This window comes from Desarmillaria tabescens, assembly GCF_030435595.1.
Source record: "Desarmillaria tabescens strain CCBAS 213 chromosome Unknown EV420scaffold_64, whole genome shotgun sequence".
NCBI lineage: Eukaryota > Fungi > Basidiomycota > Agaricomycetes > Agaricales > Physalacriaceae > Desarmillaria > Desarmillaria tabescens.
This window is the reverse complement of record NW_026848363.1, coordinates 35,108-53,950: the sequence shown is the minus strand read 5'-3', so window position 1 is coordinate 53,950 and position 18,843 is coordinate 35,108. Positions and strand designations below refer to the sequence as shown.

The following is an 18,843-nucleotide window of genomic DNA, read 5'->3' as shown; positions in this document are numbered from 1 at the left end:
AATCTTGGGGAAAATTATGTGTACCGCACCTACGGATTCCAGTGCTTGATAGATGGCGGTGATCTCGAAAATCCGATGACCTGCCGATCTCACTCACTCACTCGCCGCTTTTTTAGCTTGCTACGCCCTGTGTGGAGAAAAGGTACCAAAGAACAACCGTTGATCGTAACATGATGTTTCTCACATATTGGCGGTCATAAGGTCCCTGCGCAGTGCGCTACACCGCCATATATGCATATAACTTACATCAAAGGAAGGGGGGCACAGCAGATCTCGACTACTTTCATACCCTCCTCTCTCGAAGCATGCCGAGTCCCAGTCACACCACATCTAGGCGCGGTTTAATACCTCAATTCAGCGATAACCTTTATGGCGACGACGGTGATCAATCTGCATAAGACCAGTTCTGTATCCAACTCGCTGAATATCGCAAAGCTTGGAGTGATGGCTATCCTCACGAAGCTGCTGAACTAAAATAAATCCCTGGTATGTCGGTCAATATCATTCCACTCTTACGCATTAACATCTGAAAATCTCTTAGAGAGATTAGCAAGCACGGTATACTAAATCGAGATGTCTGCAAAGAAAATATAATCATCACGTAGAGCCTTGAGAATTCTAAGCACCTTGTTTTCATCGATTTTCCGAATTGCTTCGTAGGAATGACGGAGGAGATGAGGAAGGAGCACGACTTCAAAGAACCAAAGATTTAAGACCTTGTCCATCAAACACTGTCACTGCAGCAGGGAAACATCATCTCATATTATTTAACTTTGCACAAGGTCAATCTTCAACTCGCGTTTCTCCTAAGTCCTGAAATGTCGTTCTATCTACGACGTAGATACGAAATGATAACAAGAAGCCTGCTTATTATGAACGATCTTGACTTGAAATTGGAATAAATATCGGTAAACTTTAAGGAATGGATAGGAGGATTGAAGCAACTACTAAAAGATAACGAAGGAAAATACATTAGTTGACGGCAGAGGCGGTAAGGAGGGTTGCAGTGGTTTCCTTAGGAGTCAAATCTTCACTCATGATCGGCTTAGTGAAGACCGGCCCAGCTAGCTGCAGTGCCGTCGCAGTCGCGTCTGTTGCGACAGGACTTCCTGCTGTGGTAGTACCGTTAACTTCTACCGTGGCACCTTGTTCTCCTCCAATAGGCCTTTTCACCGACGCCGTACCGATGGGAAGAGGGGTGAAAAGAGGTGGGGTGAAAATCTTTGGTCCCCTTGTAGCTTGAGGAAGACTGTGGCTCGACTCTTGGGTAATACCCGTAGAAGAGTTGGTAGTGGCCTGCACTGTAGACTGAGTACTGGCGGCTTCAGTGCTGAAGCTACTGAAATGAAGGATATCTGTCGTAGAGGAGATAGATTCGGTACTGATAGTAGGATGGGAACTTCCAGGATTGACGGGTCCTGGCCCTCTGAGTTGTCGTCCATCGAGAACGGCGGCCCCTCTGACCGAAAGAGACAAAGCTCCTGCAATAATGGCGAGATGGACAAGCGAAAGCATGATTTCCTGTGGACAACGAGTATCAGCACCGCGTTCTCGGTCAAACCGGGGAGGGAGCAGCCTACCAAAAGGCGAAGAAGCAAAATATATGATTCAGAAGGAAAGTAGTACAATGAGGCAGAACTGTGTGATGACTGAGGAATTTAGAATTTAAATGAAGCGAAGAAAGTAACTGACTGAGAACTTTATGTTTCTAGGTTTCTGAAGTGTCGATCATGGTCAGCCCAAGCCTTTATAAGATACTCTCATGAATAATTAAACGAGATGAAGAAGCTTTTTCAAGAACCTCCGAAATGGGATCTATTGTTAGAACAATATAGACATCCAGATGGTCGCCTGAAAAAAAAAAATCCATCAGCACTTCTATCTGGGCAGATAGAACAGTTGCGTGTATTTATCGTCTCCAGGAACTCAGAGAACGTGATCATGATCACTCTGCATGAGTTCGTCAATTAGGCATGAGTCCAGAGAACAGTTGCGTCCCGGGCTCACAGAACATCTCCATGCAAATCGGACACACTCCGTTTATAGCATCGGCTACATCTGCCGTTACTCATGAACATCGATTTTGTTCCTGAAGGACGGGAAGCGCTTTGTATTGTCTGCATCATAGCTAAAAAAGAAACCCGAACTCAAATAGGAACATGAAATCAAGGACCCGAATGTGCCTATACGCGGGATTGCTAAAAAAGAAAGTCTATAAAAAGTGTGTCATAATTAGCGCCTCCCGACTTGGCTTACCGCGAAACAAAAGTTAAGCACATCCGTGATTAATTAGTTCGGTAAAGTTAGAAAGCGCCCATTACCCAGAAATACCCGAACAATTCGAAGGAAGGACGGAGGACACAAGTCCGGTACGACTGACGTGTGACAAGTTCCATTTCATTCTAGGAAGTATCCTTGCATAGCTGCTCAACCAAGCGACCATGTGCAAGTTAATTTTAGATCCCAAGATGAGAGCCTCCCCGACTGAGGCTTCCTCATCTTGGTCCACTATGATCCGTCGAGTAACGTAAAGTGCTTACTTCTCCAGAAATACATTCGACGAAGTGAAACCAATCAGCCCGTACAAAAATATTACAGAAGCCTGGATCAGGCTTCTTCATTAGTTGGATTCGAAAGTATAATATCAATACAAGAATATTTATATAACCTCGCGTACAAAAAGCCGAGTCCCCTTCAAACAGGGATCCCCCAGCTCTTCTTAATTAGATCCGCTCCACGCTCTGCAATAGCATAAACCGCTGCTTGGGTATGCCCTGCCGGCGGTTTCGGCTACGAAAATAGGTTAGCACAACACGACGAAAGGGATTCCCGGAAAATACCCACCAAAACGCTCGCATCAACAATCCTGACGCCCTGAACACGCTTCAACACCAGATCCGGGTCTACGACGCCCCACTCTGCTCCTCGAGGTGACATGCTTGCTGTACTGAGCGGATGGTAAATACTGGTGATCCCGTTCCTGATATCGTCATCCGTCGTGTTTGTCACCAATCGAATGATGTGTCCGTCCCATGCTGGGCCTTTAACGAAATCCTGTGCCTTGGCGACAGCTGAGCGCATTACTTGGATATCTTGGGGGTTCGTAAAGAAAGCAGGGTCGATCACCGGGGGTGAAAGAGGGTCTGTGTTGTTGATCGTCACGGAGCCACCTGAGGGACGAAGAGTCGGAAATAACAAACGAGGACGGTATGAAATACATACGAGAAAGAGGGCACAGAACAACTGTATTGATCGCGAAATAATCGCCTGTCGGTGGGAATGGTGCGTGGTATATGCCATTCTGAATAAGGATCATGAATTTCAAATGAAACGTAAAAGTACGAAAAGACACCCACCGAAAAGATAAGCTCAAAGTGAGCAGTCTCATTCCCAGCAGACGGGTCAATCTCCAACGTGCCATCAGGAACCCTGAGCCACCCAAGCTGACTAGTCGGCATACTCGACAAGAAACCCGTACGGTTCTCCTGCCACTGTTCCAGGACCTCCTCCTGGTATGTCTCATTCCGGAAGTACACATTCTCCAGCGTATCCTTGTCCGTAACTTCCCAATTGAGCACCCATCGCGGATGATCTGTGAGGTTTCGTCCGACATCGGGGAGATGAACGGTCGACTTGACTCCAACAGCTTCGAGTTCGGCGGAATCTCCGATTCCAGAGTGTAGCAAGATATTCGGGGTGTTCAGAGATCCTGCTGAGAGGATTATCTCCTTTGACGGGGAGAGGGTCTGCTTCGTTGCTACGATGCGCCACAATCAGCGTGTTACAATCATCATCAAAGATTTGCTTTACCTCCGAAATCCTGAGTAAATTCAACGAGGTCGAATTTAGGAGCTTTATGGCCGTGCTTGTCCTTGCTCTCGGAATCGGTGTGGTTTGATTGGAGGATCCTCGTTACGTGTGTTTGTATTAGGACGTGCAGATTGGGACGATTGATGTACTTGGCGCCGAGATATGAAACTTCTGAGCTGCTTCTAGTGCCATTACCAACAGTAGTCTGCATCCAACCTGACGTCAATCCGATCAGCGACCGTCATCACATACGAGAAGAGATACCCACCGACACCCAGTTGATACCCCGAATTCATGTCCAGATTGAATGGAAATTCGTCCGCTAGGTCTGTAGTAGTCTGGATGACCCGTTGGTCTGTCCCCCGCGGGTAGCCAGGTAGAGTTACGGACATTATGCCGTCAAAACCATGGGCCTCGGGATTGTATTGACCAGTGGTATTGTGATGATCAGCGGGTTGGACGAAACGTTCGCCCTAGATGAAAACGTTAAACGTTGCTCTCGACTGAAGAGAAGAAACGAACCCTTTTGATGTAAGGCAGAAGGTTGTCCCAAGACCAACCCTCGTCGCCCGAAATGGCAGCATAACGGTCATAGTCTTGCGAAGATCCACGAGTGTACACCATAAAGTCTAACATTTATAATTAGAATTCTACCACAATGGTCGCGAAGGAATGAATGAACGTACTAACGGCGCTACTTCCGCCTAATCCAAACCCTCTTGGATAAGAGATGGGACGGTTATTAAGCCCAGGCTGTGGAATCGTGGTGTAGTTCCAGTCCAAGGGTGTCTGAGGGACGACTTGGGGGCAGAAGAATGGTACCTCGGACAGGAGAACATCCGCAGTGCTAAGTTAAAGATGAGGACTAGTGAGGAGGAACAACTTAGAAGCGTACGATGCGCCGGCTTCAATGACAAGGACAGAGATATTCGGCTGCTCAGTAAGGCGATTAGCGATAACATTCCCTGCAGTTCCGCCTACGGCAATCGATTAGAAGATTGAAAGAGAATTTTTCGAAAGACGTACCTCCAACAATGATAAAATCAAAGTCAGTGGTTGGTAGATCGGAGACTTTTTCATATATGAGGCCAAATGCGCTGCTGATTAGCGCAGCGAGGAGGGCGAGGCGCAGACTCATGATGAACTCTACAACCCGGCGATAAATGGGGCGCCTATATATACCCAAAAAGCGAAATGAGAGCGGCACGGGAGCAAGAGGAAAGCACTTACTAGACAAAGGTCGGTAAGGTATAGTCGCTGCTACAGCTGACCTTGCTTATATACGGGATGTAGATCTCAATGAAATTGGATGTCCTAAAATTAAATGCATTAGAGGTAATTTGATTCAGGTGAGCGCGCGCGGACCCACATAATTCTCCGAAGCCCCACAGTACGCACTAAGCGCATCAACTGGAAGATTCTTATCACCGACCGACAGTGCTTATGGCTTAGGCAGGGGGGAGGATCACGATCCATATAGAGTGGTCGGTACTGGTGCCTGATGTCGTAATGGTCACAAGCACAGGGCGAATCCTGAAACATGCCCGCGATGGGGTGAGGCGATGGAAGGACATGCACTGGCTTGAGGTTTTGAGATGACATCTGTTCGGTGTCTGCAGTGGCGACAGTAGGTTTGACACGACGGTCATCTAGTCCCGGTGCTTAGTCTCGCTGTATATACGCCAAGTAGAATTAGGCGCACTAAAGTGTCCCATCGAATCGTCCATCGGCTCTAACGAAATGTGTAGCTGCATCGACCGTCGTTGAAATACGTCCTAGGAACTCGATGGATACCAGCCGAACAAGAAACTACGGCATGGATCAGCGGTTGAGCTATAGCAATCATTGACTGTACCTGTTCATCAAGAGGAACCAGGATGCCATCCGTGGCAAAGTGAAAGCTGTCGACCTTGGCTTTGCCGCACCAAGACCGTACCAAGCCTGTAAAATACCCCGATGAATATGACTACGAAAACTGAGTTGACATCTGAGAATGAATTGTCATCTCTTGATATCCGTTGTATGAAGGAAACGAAACACAAAAGTAAGTTACGTGACCACCATTACAGCAACGTGAAACGTTTGGCGAGTTTGAAGGTGATACAATGGATATAAGACGAGGGAATAGTGCCTACCTGTGTACTGGTACTGCCTCGTAGCCGGTGCTCGTGTTTGTGATCCCGAGAAGCTTCACGACGATTTAACTACGCCTTCGGCGCGTGGTACACAATGCCAACGTACGATACGGTGGTCAATTGTCCTCTAGATGTCATCATAGGATGTCGCATCCATTTCCAGGCCCCAGATATGAGCACGAGGAGAACAGTGGCGGTAATATCTGTCGAGTGCAGTTTACGAATTCCATTTCTGCATAATTGTTTCCCCTGAGCACGCATTTTTCCACGTGTCGCTTTCTACGCACAGTTGATTCAGTCCAAATGCGATCGAAAGATTGTGCTCGCGGTGGAAGAGCTACGACGTATACCGGTCAGCGCTTCACCCTTGTGGCGTGGTACGACTGAGGCAGAACCGTGGTGGTAGTAAGAAAGAACCATGATATTTGAAATTAATGATGCCGGCGGCACAGGCCTTCTCGGTGACGTCGGTTACGTCAGGGACGGCCAAGTGTACCCAGGTCCGGCTCAACTCTCGCGATGATGTCGCTCTTTGGGCGCTCTTGCGAATTAGACGCTCGGTCTTGACGCATTTGGAAGAGGTTTTACACGAAAAGTCTGGAAGATAGCGCAAGACGGCATCTGCCTTCAAAGGTGACGTTTGCAGGATCTCGGACCGTCCTCTCTCGATGAATCTCCGAGTCAGATCTGCGTCGACTTCTGAGAGCGAGGGGAAATGAAAGAAGTGGGCGTGAAGAGAGAAGCGATAGCAGTTAATATAATGCAAGCTGAAGAGAAGATGCTTGGAATCCCTTGGCTCTGATTCTGAGGGGACTTAGCAGCAGAGAGCGCAAAGTGCTGTGATCGTGGTCCTGCAACGCCGATATACAGACTCTCCTACAAAAGTGCCAGGTAAGACAGATTTTGGTAGTCGGTTCAGTGCAGTCAAATTGCGCGCCATCAATCCAATAATATCCATCCTCGTCCTCTCACAATAATGAAGACCCCTTCTTCAGAAGATATAAAGCCGTCTATCTTCTGCTGTGAAGAATAGCCTATTAGCAGACCATAATCCGAGCACGAACGGTATTAATTGCGCCGGAAAGGCAAAATATTAAAATTGTACTATTGCTTCTGAAAGCTACGATTTCAATAGACATCCTGGCTGCGCCACTAATTTGAGTAAGTAGTCGAAACTCGAACTGTCAATCGACGTGATTAGTGGACTTGCTGTCAAGGTGTGTCATTCACTCAGATAGGTGGAGCATGCTGCGCATTATAGGATTGGACTGAATCACGATACAGTCAGCGCTCCTCGTACGACTTCGTAGTAATGATGAGGCTACATTTATTCTCAGCAATGGTCGTCAGAAATGGTATGCCGACACTTAGATAGAGTTCCATACATCGAACGTGTGTTCCAAACATATCATAGTCCAGCGCCCACATAGTATATCAGTCCATCCCCGGAAACGCCTACAATATTTTCAAGTGGTATCAAAGAAGTTTAGTCCACGAATTCTGTATCGGAAATATCTGATGCTTCCAGCGAATCAAACCTGGGCGGTCCAACGATATACGATTCCCAGTCAAATGATACCCCATTGCTAGTGAGAAGAACATTTAGCCATAGTAGTACGACGAGTGGGGGGGGGGGGGCTTGCATAACGACACTAAACTCCAGACCTTCTGTCTTGAACCTCCGCAGATTATCCAGACAGTCCAAGGCGTCGTCCTTGAACATTTTCTTCAGGCCATCGCATTCCACGTTTATCCTTCTCAACCGAGTAACGTTGCCACCTTCAACGAGAGCCTTGACCCATCGATACTGAACAAGCGCTACAATGTCCTCCAAACTGCATATGCACCTTTTCGCTTTGACGTTAATCCTCTCGAGCTTCTGGAGCACAAGCTGACCTCCCTGTAACGTATCGAAAAAAATTGGCGCGAGATCGCGCTCGCGCTCCAATAACGACGTGAAATCAAAATCGACGTCGAGATCGACGAGGGCGTGCATCTGCGAGAATATACCCACGAGCTTCTGCGCAAAGTCCGCGGGAAGCGTTGTAACTGACGACAGCAGATGGACATGGAGCGAGAAATGGCGAACGGACGACCCCGAGCGGCTGATGAAGTCAGACAGTGCGTTGGGCGGATCTCTGTCGACAAAGATATCGACAACGAGCTCGGTTAACGAGGGAAGGACGAGATGTGGGAGAATAGTGGTGTACATTGGTCCGAAGACGCGTAGGGCAGCGTGAACGACAGGCGTGGTATCGGCCACTGCAAGATCTTCCCGGCCGTACCGATGCGTCGTCACCAGTTTCCTCAACAACGGTGACTCTGTAATAATTGTGAACTCTACTTCAACCGGAAGGTGGCTGGTCTCGATTTCCGTCAGCCGGGTCCAGGGTAACCCTAAATCGATGAAAGGGAACAACCGCACGGAGGAAAGCACCGGGGCCTCGACGAACATGGGGTCTGGTATTATGATGACCTCCGTGGTTATGACCCTCCGGCGGTAGATATTGATTGTCTGAAGAAGAGGGAACTCTTCCTGGGAAGCGGACAATATATCCATGAACATGCCGAGCGCATCATCAGGAATGAGCAGAGTCACATCCTTCCACCGGTCAGCTTCCGCCATAAGGATATCAAAAACACATAGGCCCATCGTTTCCTGTAACAGAACCTCGATGGATATCAACGTGTCGCACGCAAAATCCACGTGGAACGACAGCGGTTCTCTTTTAGAACGAGCAATTTGAGTGGTGATCAAATTAAGGGGGGATTTCGTTGATTTCGTGTATGAAAATGATGACCAAAGGGATGGTGTTCGGAGGGACATATCCCGCCAAAGTTGGCAGACATGGGTTAGAGTCCAAGGGCTTTCTCCGGCGCGGGAGATGTCATGTGTGATATCAGAAAACCAAAGGAAGATTTCCGTGAGAAGTTCAGGTGGAACGCGGTTGATAGGTCCAACACTCGACATTTCATGAAGATGAAATAGTTCGCTGAAAAATACTACCGTTAGCGTAGTCCTCGATATAGAATGGCGAAAGGGAGCCTACTTGATACTCCTCGGAGGCTTTGAAAGTCTAAAGCAAACAAGGAGTACACGGGATCTATTTGCTTTCAAAAGTGAGGAGTATGACGAGAATTATTGTCGAAGCAGAGGTGTCCTAGGTGCTGCGGTGTGCACCCGGCGAATGGGACTTTGCTAAAAGCTGTCCGGATTTGGTCCGGATCTGCCGTAATTGCAATGCGGTTCCGCCCACGTGCTTCTGCCGGCGGTACATCAATCGAGTCATCACAACAATTCGCGAAATACCACTCACGTACCACCACAGGCCGGTCGCAAATCTCGAAAATGTTATCTGAACCAAACGCGCCCTCATCCATGTTTTTTCTCCCAAATGTGTCCCCAGCCGAATGGCATTGGCATCACCGACATTCTGTGACTGCCTGTCACAAATGACACCATATGCCGCCGCCTGGGCAATCAGGCAATGGGTTCCTCCCGAATCCAGATGTTGATATTCTCGAGACCCGCCTGGTCCTGCATGCGTTTTGAACAAGACAGTTTTCAGTTGTTCAACGAATTGCTAAAGTGAGCGGGGGTCGTGTCGAATTGATGGGACGAAGACTACAAACGTAAAAGGAACCCGCCGTTGGTACGCTTCGTCCAAAGTTTATTTCCCTCTTAAATCCTCAACGTCTCGGTTTCCAAGGTATATTTCGGTTGCGATTATTTTCAGCTTTCCTTTCTCCTCCAAGGTGCCTTGGCAAGAGTGCAGTGCCCATTTTTCTTTTGCTCTGCTACAAAGTAAGTGATCAGCTTCTATGGAAGAGTGTGCCTCATGATAAAGTTAAACACGGAAATTCAGATTGCTTCACGCTGCGTCCATGGCTGATTTGCCTCGACTAGTCCAATCTGGCGTCCAGGTGCCGCTCATCAACCATTCTATCGATGATTTCACGCCCCAAGATTTCATGGACTACGAGTTCATGGCCTCGAACTACATCCACAGCACGGACGATGTCAATCCCTCGAAACCTATCCCTTCTCTCGCCGTCGGGTTCAAAGATCCCCTCGTTCGCGACTGGTACAAGACCGACATCGCACGACTTTCCTGTTTATCACTTCCTTCATTCATAGCAGAGATGCGCGCTACTTTCTTACCCCGTGGATGGGATGAAGATATCAGGGACTCCATACTATCTTCAAAGCAGGGAGATGGCGAAGCTGTCGCTCTCTGGATATCCCGGCTACGTGCTGAGAACACTCTCCTCCGGAATACTCGCCACCATTTGAGCAACGACGATCTCCTCTTGCATTTCAAGCAAAACTTGAACTCCATTCTGTCGGCCGCGAATAGACCTGGCGCGTCGGCGAGGAAAGAGAGTGATCTTACGAAGTGGATCTTACAGATAAAGCGTCTTGAAGCTGACTCTCGACTTGAGAGAGGTCCTCAGAGCAACGTTCAGGACGGAATTACCTCGCGTCCCTCATCTCCAGATCGCTCTCGACACGCGAGCAACTCCAAACACAAACGCTCGCGGTCTCGCGATTCTGATTCTCGGCACAACTCCAGATCCAAACGCGTATCCTCTCGTTCTCCGTCGCGCGCACATCGCAGACGACGTCACCACTCTAACGAACGTAACACTGATCGCCATTGGGAACCCTCGACTGGGCCTAGTCGGGACCGTGATTCCCGAGACGAGACTCGTAGTATCTCGCCTTCTCACGCCATCTCTATGCCTACCACCGCCACGGATGTGAAGTCGGAGAGATCACCCTCTCCGTTATCAATCGCCATGCCTGGTCCCATTGTCAACCACCATGGACTCCCTGTCCTCACTGCCGGTCAGAGGCAGTTCATCGCCCGAAGCAACGGGTGCTTCAAGTGTCGCAGAATCAAAGTCAAGCACCAGTCGGATCATTGTCCGTTCGGGTACCCGAGTCAGGATGCGTATAGAGGAATTACGCTCGCTGATGGGGTCACGCTTGCGAGCGATGCGAAGAAGCTCTCGTCTACTGCAATGTAGGATGGGATATATACCTGGGTCTACCTCGCCTTCTATCCCCCCTAGCGCATTCAAAATATACTCGTTTCTTGACAGAACAAAATGTGTTAGTACTCAGCTCACCGCTTACTTATCATTCCGAGTGATATTGCAATTCGTCAGCGATGACGCTCAGTGTTTGTATTTAACATTCGGACATTTCAAACACGATGATTGGCCTTGTTAAGACTCGGGAAAATCAAGCATGAAGAGGCCCCGCAGGTACGCCCGTGATGATGCGTACTGCCCCGCGAGTTTCGCAATGCCTGGCCAGCCCGGCTTATGATGTAATCGCAGAACCTTTATCAAGGGGCCGCTGAAGAGACGTTGGCGCATGATCCGATGATATACCCCGTATTCCGGTCTCTTTCTTTTTCACTCGCTGTCCTACTTTTCTACAGACGCCCCTCCTTGAAACATATTGACTCGCTTACTCACACTAGCATTTGGCCGTTCTATAAATACCTCTTCTACATTGCCAGGTCAAGTAAGCTTCAACCTGATTCTGACGGTCTCCTTCGACCTTTCCCAGATCAACTCTCCGTGTACGTTGAAACAAATTTGGGAAAATATGATCAGAGAGACGATGAAGGCCGAAAGGTGTCAGGGATGCTTCGAGCCTCTCTTTAATAACTTCACATTTCTTTCTGATCATCTAGTCCGATAGAAAATAGCGTTTCGGGATATTATGATTCCGATACCCCGGGCCCAGGCACTCATACAAACTGCGGGCCTACCCTGTACGCGGCATTTCTTCTTTTCAGGATGTGCCTTTTCAAGCTTGAATATTTTGGTTGCCGGTCAGAGGCATGGTGGTACGACAGCTCCCATACTTAATTGTATTCCCTTTAGCAATTCAACCCTCCATGCATTATCAAGCCACGGCGTCAAGCTAATTTTTCAATTGCATTCACCGGGAGTCATGTATTTCCATATGTCCCGATGACCATCCCAGTTCGCTATTACGAGTAAGTGCTTAGTGTAATGCATCCACTCAGTTCCGTGCTGACCAGATTCTATAGCAAACCAATGCTGCCACCCCTTCCTTTGGCGTCAGAGGGACCCATCAACACACTTCCAACGAAGTTACTCGTGGAAACCTTCGTATGGTTCTCAGTAATCGCAGACGACATTTCACGAGTCAGAGAAAGTCCCCGGATCCTCACCCACGGTTGCTGGCATTGGAGAGAGCTATCCGTATAAACGCCGTCAATATGGGCAAACTTCTCGTACACAACGTCAACGAAATTTCCCCTCCCTTTATTCAAGACCCAGTTGGTTCGCTCCAAACTGGAGCCACTATCGTTCCATGCTGATTTCTCGTGTGAAGGCCTCATCCCGGTAGAAGTTCTGCTTATGGAAACGATTGGTCTGTCCATTTTCGATCTGCTTCTTGCATGTCTTCCGCATTTTATTCAAGATGTTGATCTCCGTTTGCGACGAGCATCAAATTCTCCGCACGTTTACCATTTTTCGAAGGTGGTGGCTCATCAGTTTCACCGCCATTCAAATACCAGGTTCCATGTTCGTGACAACGCCGAAGCTCCACATGAGAGGATTATTTCCCTTCATTGATGCTTCTTTCCCATGGTCTCAGATAACGATATGAGAGACCATTTCCCTCTCAGTCGATGAAGAGTTCATGATAGTCAAAAAATGCGCCTATACTTCGAATGCTGACAACGATCAACCGCCGTTTGAGTACACGACTGACAGCACCCGTGGCTGTACCCTTTGTTCATACGTTTCTGGTTCACTTTGTCCCAACGTACATATCGATTTTACCACGTCTCATACTTCCCTCGCTCACCTACCTCACAACTGAGTTCTACGCCGGTGAAGACCCACTCCAAGCGCTCTTAAACTTCTTTGGTCGCTGTAGACCTCCGCTGCTTTCTTTCTCACTCAAAATTGAGCTTAAACACTCGCCTCTTCAATACGATTTCATTCAGAACCTTGTTGACGCTCTTTCCCTTATACAGATTCCAGTGCATCTCAAACTCGAGGTACGCTTCCCGGTGTCGGAATATGACTTGACATCAACAATATTCGGCGCATTACAAGGGGAAGGCATCGAAGTTGAAACGACGACTAGGCTGAAGACGCTAGCGTCGTACTGCGCTGGACTGGTGAAATTGGACAGAGAGGCTACTTCCACCGGGTTGGAATATCTACGGCGCTTGAAGAACTAAGGTCCAGAGTTTTCCTTGGTGGTGTAAGCGAGCACGTTCTTTCCTCTGAAGCCAATTCTGATCAATTCTTTACAGAAACGGAACGCAATTTGATTGGGACTCGCACGTGGTGGAACTTCTTCCCTATGATATATTGTAGGCGATAGCACGAAAACACGATAGAGAGTGTAGTGAAGTTTTGTAGTAATCCCAAAGACGGAATAATATTTATACTATTGTAGCGGGGATGGCAAGTTTTGCGGATTCCGCCGATTTTCCACTTTGTCCGGCTCGTCGTCCCCAGCCTGCTTCGCTGCCCTTGACTTTCTACTCTTCCTCGGAAGCGGTTTCCTTTCTTCCTCGGCTTCTTCGTCATCATCATCCTCTTCGAAATATCCGCCCCCGTTCTTCCCTTTGTCCGCTCGCTTGACGAACTCAAGCATATGCTTCCCAACTGAAACATTCGTTCGGACGTCGCGGAAAGCCTCCCGAACATCTGCACGCATCTCCTTCACCAATGCTGAGAGACGTTTCTGATCCTTGATGGCATTCGCCAGGATAACGATGAAAATAACCTCGACTGGCGAGACTTTGCCCTTGCTATTTTTCTCCGGGACTTTTATCTCCCCGGCACGTTCCAGCGCCTCGATCATCCTCGTCCTGAATGAGTCTAACACATCGGCAGTCACCTCGAGCCACTTAGTTAGGGTCACACCGATGGCAATGTTCTTGATTTTGGGGTAGTGCATGAGGACATGTGCAACTATGGCGTAACAACGGAAATCGGTGGCGCGCGAGCGTTCGAACGGAAGGTTTTCAAGGGGATACGCGTTCATCAGCTCACGTAGTAGCTGAGCTCGGGGTGTGTTGATGACTTGCAGTTTCTCTGGTTGCGGTTAAGCGACGCGATATATTCAGATAGAAAGGGATTCACCTGAGGGAGTCAAGGCCATACCTAATTGGACTCGTTGAAAGATATCTCGCTCGCCTTCATCAGGTAAGTCCTGGTATTCGACGCAAACGACTTGTTTGTTTGAAAACATGCGACAAAGATACTCTGGGAGCAGGTTCTTCTTCCGTTTGCTGGGTGCCCCTGGATTATCTTTGTACCAATACTTCTCACCCGTTTCACTGTAGGCAGGCGCAATCAGTAAAAGAAAACCGAGGAGAAATATCGTAGCGCACTGGTCTTGGTCTAAAGTAATAGCAAGGCTTTATTAATGGCGAAATACGAAGCACGAAGGACCCGAGCAATGCTTACGGGGGATCTATCGTAGATTTTATAAGAAAAGAAAACGGGACTACAAGAAATGGATCAACTCACTAGACCTTCCATGAACCTGTTGAGAAGTAAGAAGGGCTGATCAAAAACGAAGAACACATGCAAGGGTAAACACGTACCTATGAATTGACGTAAGCCTCTGCTTGCCGTCGATACACGTTCTGGTTTCTGTCCCATCGTCGAAAGAATTCACCGCTGTAATTGTGTGAGCAGGACCCTGCAGCAGAGTAAAGAAAGACGAGGTGCTCACCAAAGATAACCGGGGGTATGTAGAAGTTCCTCAACACAGAATCTATCAACCCTGTCTGTTTTTGCTGAGTCCAGACCACATCTACAGGTCGTGATTAACCATCAGGACCAAAAGAAAAGCGAACAGTATGTATCACCTCGTTGGTATTCGGGGTCCAAGTTGATATCATTTGTCAAGATCTGTTCGTACAACGCCTGGGCTGTGTAGGTCGTTGCGCGTGGAACCCTAAGCGCGTTGCTCAGCTTGTATTCGTCGGGATCGCGTTGTAAGGCCGGCTTCGACGCAGATGGCACAGCACAATAATCCTCTGAGCGGGCATCTTGGGATTTATCATCGTGCATTCTGTCAGCCTCAGGAGCAACGAGGTGATGGTCAAAAGGCAAGTGATCCGCATTACAAATTTTGCGCTGCCAAACGCCACGCGGTCCGGCTTCCCGGTTGATTGCTTTCCCGCGACCCTTCCTTTGCGTTGGCTCTCTCTGTGCAGGTGCTTACATTTTGCCCTCGGTTGTATTGTATCCCGCGATGAGGAGTTCTCCTCCCGCTAGGTTTCGAAGAGAGGTGCTGTGAGTGCGACTGGTGAAAGACAGTTGTCAGCGAACTATCACTGATGGGATTACGCACCATTGCAGTAAAAATTTTCATTCCAGTGGTACATGATACTTGCTTCCATCGATATCAGAAACAGATGAAGAGATGTAGTCTCCGGTTGTTGATCAGCGATGATTCCAGTTTACAACCAACATCGAGATGGCCGTGCCACAGACAAGCTATATTTAGCCGATTGCGAGAGCATATGCACAAGCAGCCGCCAGGCATAGCCACAAACTTACAGAGCGGGCGCACAACGAAAGATTTTAGTTCAAGAGCGGTGATGACTAAATCGGGAGATGTCTCGGTCCGCCATCATCACAGCCACAATTCCGAACGCTTCTTCTCATCCTACCCATATGTTCGTTTCCACATTATATCGTTCTTAAACAATCTTTTTAAGTTCAACATCTCCTTCCTTTGCTCATGGTTCTTTCGACCCAGCTGCCTCTGGCATTCGTTCCCTTGCCCCTTCCGCTGATCGTCCGACTCGGGTGAAGACCACTTTGATTGACCCTCTGTACGTCGCCTCACCTCATTCGATATGAAGAAATACTCTATTATCCTCATTACTTTAATTGGTACCAAGAATATGGCTGCCGTTCATCAAAAATGTGTCAACCGACGTGGGAGGTACAAACCAAAGTTTTCCTATAATTAGGCTAGCCATACCGTGATCTCCAAGTCCTACCGCACGCTATACTAGCAGTACGTCTATTCCTTTCATTTAAGTTGAAATATACCAAAACTGTGCCGAGATTCTCCTCTTTTAGCGAAGAAAACCATCCAAGACTTGTCCTTTAGTCGCCTTGTAAATGCCTCCTATTCTGATCATCTACTGGATATACAATGACTGTTGATCCAAAGCACGAGGTTCCTGAGCCCACTATACTAGAACCCACGCACGATCACCCGTTCCCATTCACGCTCTGGTTCTTGTGAACTAGGATTTATCAACAGGTTGACTCCGCAACTCACAAGGATACTTATGATACTGAGTCTATTTATGTCTTCTCTTCGCTTGGTTATTCCATGAAAGATCAAATTAATTCTGGTAAGGTGATGATCTCGCTTGCGGGTCTTCATTTGAGATCCTGGCTTACCAACTTGTTCAGATGGGGTTGCCATGTCACCCAATAATCCTAACCCTACCTTTGTCATGGACCAACGATCAAAGCAAGGATCCTGGAGAGATTTCCCTCCGATCATGGAATTCTTGCCGCTATTTAGTTAGCTTAAATGGTTTGGACTTCACCGATACTAACGACTACTTATGCGGCTCTTTCTTATTATCTGATCTTCATATGAACTGAAGATACTGATCCCCACTATGACTCTCCCGGTCCCTGTACGACGTTCGCATCTTTCAAGGCTGATGAAGTCGTCAATTCCGGAGCAGCCTGTGAAAGTATCAGAAACCAAGTACCTTCGTCGGGAACGTTCTGATGCCCACGCAAAATACTTCCCGCCCATGCTAGAACGGGACAGGGGCCGAGATATATAAAGTGTCGGACTAGCAGGTCGTACTGCAGAACAAAGCTAACATGAAAGACCTTCCAATTGATTACGCGTCTCTCATAGGTAGTTGGTGCAGCTCCGTTCTTTATGGTATGTTTCTGTCACATGTGTTACGTGTTTTGAGCATCCAACTGATGGCCCCGCTATTCTAGGCGTCAAGTGCGTACTCAAAGTATTCGCAAGTACAACATGACAATGTTGACTGCCTCTCAGTCTCGTTCTTTACTTCAGCTGTGTTCACTTGCTCATCGGACGCCGTTCGTGGTACGCCTCGTTACCAAAATGTTTCCGGGACAAATATCAAACTTACCGTGTTCATTTATCTAATAGGATTTTACTGGGAAGTGTGACTCTACAGTTCATTATATCGACGGTCCATATTGCTGCATGTCTGCGATCTATGATAGAAGGCTTCATCTGGTGGAAGATCCCCGACGGCGCCGTCCTGTACTGGGAAAACCAGGCCCGACCGGTCAACGTCATAAAAGAGACTGCCACTATCACGAATGTAAGTTTGATTTTGCAACATGGAAATATAATATCATGACAGCGACGTTCTTCTAGTGCATTGTGTGCGATGCCATATTGCTCTGGAGATTATACATAATATGGAATAAGAAGGTGAAAGTGTCCATATTTCCCGTACGTTTGACAAGTTCATGGTTGCCAATCTCTTTCACTGAGGCAAAGCGTACGCTAGGCCATCATGGTTCTGGCATTTGGTGGTCAGTCCTCGGTCCCCCTTGGTTTTTCTATTCTTATCTTATCGCTACATCAAAGTCTGTGGTTACATTTCCATATACCACGTAGCAACTCTGGATCTCCAGCCAGAATCTCTTAGTATCCTTTACCGATGGCTCCAGGCTTCGTATTCGCTGTCCCTAGCAACACAGCTTTCCGTCACTGCAATGATTGCCGCTCGCATCTGGTGGGTGTCGCGACGAACAGGATCCTGGAAAGCCAGTCCAACGGCCAAGCCCTACATGAACATCATTTGGATGATCATCGAGTCAGGGAGCAATATCTGCCGTCACATCGACTCTCTTCCTTGCTTTCTTCAATACAGTGGGCAAGATTAGCATTATACTTGGCGATTCTCTGGGGCAGATAAGTGTATGATGTTTCTGCTTCTTTTCTCGCTGTAGGACGGCGCTAACTCTCTCGGTAGGCTATCGCACCAGCTCTGATCTTATTCCGCGTTGGATTGGAGGAGCAGGTGAAGGTAGAGAGCAATGAGCCATCGTACAATCTTCATGTACGCCGCACATTGCGCGTCACAGTAGATAATTCGGTATATTCGGACCAGACTTACTTGAAGTCCGAGAATCCATCAGTGGAGAAGATGGCGTAGTAATACAGAGATTGGGTATACTCCCACAGCACTCTACCTAGATTGTTAGGAAAAGTAGATTCTAAAAGGATTAGCATAAACGTTTTTCTTGATACCGCAGTAAAACCAAAGTAAAACGGACCGAGGTATTTTGATTGACTCGGAAGTCTTATCGTTGTACATTCCCATGCTCATAGTCTGTATTCAGATGATATTCCACTTCAGGTCACTGAAAGACCGCGCCGGACCGTGACCGTCGTATCCGGATTAGGACGCCTCTGCCACGTGGATACTGTCCTTTCTTGATTGTCACCACCACTACCATCTTGTCTTCATCGTTCAACCGACTCCCAGCGAGTGGGAATTGTCTCCATCCAAGATAACCGGGATTTAATGATTCCCGTGCCCACAGGAAGAATCGATTAGAAGGCATCATTCCGCGCCCAAACCAGGGTCGTCATGTCGTTTTCTGGAGGCGTCTAATTTGTGATGCAGACGACACCATCACTGACACGTCTTGTTGGCGCCCCTGCTTCATTGACAAGCATAGTCACGCTCGGAATCCCTATCAATTTCGAAAATACCCAACCATGCTCGACGCGGAGAACCTGATGAGACTTGGGAGAGTTCGAGATATGGCGTTGTAGATGCTTATCTGATGCCCTCGCTTTGTGGCTAATGCATCCAGGTAACAACGGTTTATTTAC

At 47.9% G+C, this 18,843-nt stretch overlaps 6 protein-coding genes across 6 annotated transcripts; 2 read left to right on the top strand and 4 right to left on the bottom strand.

Moving 5' to 3' along the window:
* Positions 1–703: 703 nt before the first annotated feature.
* On the bottom strand, positions 704–1,849 carry EV420DRAFT_1578224 (uncharacterized protein). Its single transcript, XM_060474558.1, has 4 exons — positions 1,802–1,849; positions 1,693–1,745; positions 1,581–1,638; positions 704–1,521 (listed from the first exon to the last, which is right to left on the bottom strand). The coding sequence occupies exon 4, from the start codon at positions 1,513–1,515 to the stop codon at positions 973–975; it is 543 nt and encodes a 180-aa protein (XP_060324307.1). The 5' UTR covers positions 1,516–1,521; positions 1,581–1,638; positions 1,693–1,745; positions 1,802–1,849; the 3' UTR covers positions 704–972.
* An 831-nt stretch (positions 1,850–2,680) lies between these two features.
* EV420DRAFT_1076072 (alcohol oxidase) lies at positions 2,681–5,104 on the bottom strand. Its single transcript, XM_060465682.1, has 11 exons — positions 5,041–5,104; positions 4,837–4,982; positions 4,706–4,787; positions 4,497–4,657; positions 4,333–4,439; positions 4,079–4,283; positions 3,811–4,026; positions 3,357–3,757; positions 3,223–3,301; positions 2,845–3,170; positions 2,681–2,790 (listed from the first exon to the last, which is right to left on the bottom strand). The coding sequence occupies exons 2-11, from the start codon at positions 4,946–4,948 to the stop codon at positions 2,695–2,697; spliced, it is 1,785 nt and encodes a 594-aa protein (XP_060324306.1). The 5' UTR covers positions 4,949–4,982; positions 5,041–5,104; the 3' UTR covers positions 2,681–2,694.
* A 1,961-nt stretch (positions 5,105–7,065) lies between these two features.
* On the bottom strand, positions 7,066–9,144 carry EV420DRAFT_1578200 (uncharacterized protein). Its single transcript, XM_060474557.1, has 4 exons — positions 8,996–9,144; positions 7,589–8,938; positions 7,176–7,531; positions 7,066–7,126 (listed from the first exon to the last, which is right to left on the bottom strand). The coding sequence occupies exons 2-3, from the start codon at positions 8,914–8,916 to the stop codon at positions 7,432–7,434; spliced, it is 1,428 nt and encodes a 475-aa protein (XP_060324305.1). The 5' UTR covers positions 8,917–8,938; positions 8,996–9,144; the 3' UTR covers positions 7,066–7,126; positions 7,176–7,431.
* A 413-nt stretch (positions 9,145–9,557) lies between these two features.
* EV420DRAFT_1076059 (uncharacterized protein) lies at positions 9,558–11,174 on the top strand. Its single transcript, XM_060465681.1, has 3 exons — positions 9,558–9,598; positions 9,656–9,750; positions 9,812–11,174. The coding sequence occupies exon 3, from the start codon at positions 9,831–9,833 to the stop codon at positions 10,974–10,976; it is 1,146 nt and encodes a 381-aa protein (XP_060324304.1). The 5' UTR covers positions 9,558–9,598; positions 9,656–9,750; positions 9,812–9,830; the 3' UTR covers positions 10,977–11,174.
* Positions 11,175–13,168: 1,994 nt separating this feature from the next.
* EV420DRAFT_1578194 (uncharacterized protein) lies at positions 13,169–15,091 on the bottom strand. Its single transcript, XM_060474556.1, has 9 exons — positions 14,834–15,091; positions 14,698–14,778; positions 14,567–14,642; positions 14,490–14,505; positions 14,427–14,433; positions 14,351–14,360; positions 14,100–14,296; positions 13,262–14,051; positions 13,169–13,209 (listed from the first exon to the last, which is right to left on the bottom strand). Exons 1-8 carry the CDS (start codon positions 15,036–15,038, stop codon positions 13,399–13,401), a joined length of 1,245 nt encoding a protein of 414 aa, XP_060324303.1. The 5' UTR covers positions 15,039–15,091; the 3' UTR covers positions 13,169–13,209; positions 13,262–13,398.
* A 1,626-nt stretch (positions 15,092–16,717) lies between these two features.
* On the top strand, positions 16,718–18,027 carry EV420DRAFT_1075975 (uncharacterized protein). The gene is made up of 8 exons (XM_060465680.1): positions 16,718–16,896; positions 16,959–16,965; positions 17,020–17,070; positions 17,137–17,314; positions 17,371–17,448; positions 17,507–17,531; positions 17,587–17,919; positions 17,975–18,027. The coding sequence occupies exons 1-7, from the start codon at positions 16,833–16,835 to the stop codon at positions 17,883–17,885; spliced, it is 702 nt and encodes a 233-aa protein (XP_060324302.1). The 5' UTR covers positions 16,718–16,832; the 3' UTR covers positions 17,886–17,919; positions 17,975–18,027.
* Positions 18,028–18,843: the final 816 nt, after the last annotated feature.

What these genes read in the sequence shown, in the direction of transcription:
- EV420DRAFT_1578224 (XM_060474558.1), bottom strand. Translation starts at nt 1,515, where the DNA reads ATGCTTTCGCTTGTCCATCTCGCCATTATTGCAGGAGCTTTGTCTCTT.
- EV420DRAFT_1076072 (XM_060465682.1), bottom strand. Translation starts at nt 4,948, where the DNA reads ATGAGTCTGCGCCTCGCCCTCCTCGCTGCGCTAATCAGCAGCGCATTT. An exon ending in TGATTTTATCATTGTTGGAG is followed by an intron (nt 4,788 to 4,836) that starts GTACGTCTTTCG and finishes CGATTGCCGTAG; the next exon opens with GCGGAACTGCAGGGAATGTT. An exon ending in TGTTCTGTGCCCTCTTTCTC is followed by an intron (nt 3,171 to 3,222) that starts GTATGTATTTCA and finishes TTCGTCCCTCAG; the next exon opens with GTGGCTCCGTGACGATCAAC.
- EV420DRAFT_1578200 (XM_060474557.1), bottom strand. Translation starts at nt 8,916, where the DNA reads ATGTCGAGTGTTGGACCTATCAACCGCGTTCCACCTGAACTTCTCACG. An exon ending in CTGGAGTTTAGTGTCGTTAT is followed by an intron (nt 7,532 to 7,588) that starts GCAAGCCCCCCC and finishes TCTTCTCACTAG; the next exon opens with CAATGGGGTATCATTTGACT.
- EV420DRAFT_1076059 (XM_060465681.1), top strand. Translation starts at nt 9,831, where the DNA reads ATGGCTGATTTGCCTCGACTAGTCCAATCTGGCGTCCAGGTGCCGCTC.
- EV420DRAFT_1578194 (XM_060474556.1), bottom strand. Translation starts at nt 15,038, where the DNA reads ATGCACGATGATAAATCCCAAGATGCCCGCTCAGAGGATTATTGTGCT. An exon ending in GGACCCCGAATACCAACGAG is followed by an intron (nt 14,779 to 14,833) that starts GTGATACATACT and finishes CACGACCTGTAG; the next exon opens with ATGTGGTCTGGACTCAGCAA. An exon ending in CATACCCCCGGTTATCTTTG is followed by an intron (nt 14,643 to 14,697) that starts GTGAGCACCTCG and finishes ACACAATTACAG; the next exon opens with CGGTGAATTCTTTCGACGAT.
- EV420DRAFT_1075975 (XM_060465680.1), top strand. Translation starts at nt 16,833, where the DNA reads ATGAAAGACCTTCCAATTGATTACGCGTCTCTCATAGGTAGTTGGTGC. An exon ending in AGACTGCCACTATCACGAAT is followed by an intron (nt 17,315 to 17,370) that starts GTAAGTTTGATT and finishes ACGTTCTTCTAG; the next exon opens with TGCATTGTGTGCGATGCCAT. An exon ending in CATGGTTCTGGCATTTGGTG is followed by an intron (nt 17,532 to 17,586) that starts GTCAGTCCTCGG and finishes GCTACATCAAAG; the next exon opens with TCTGTGGTTACATTTCCATA.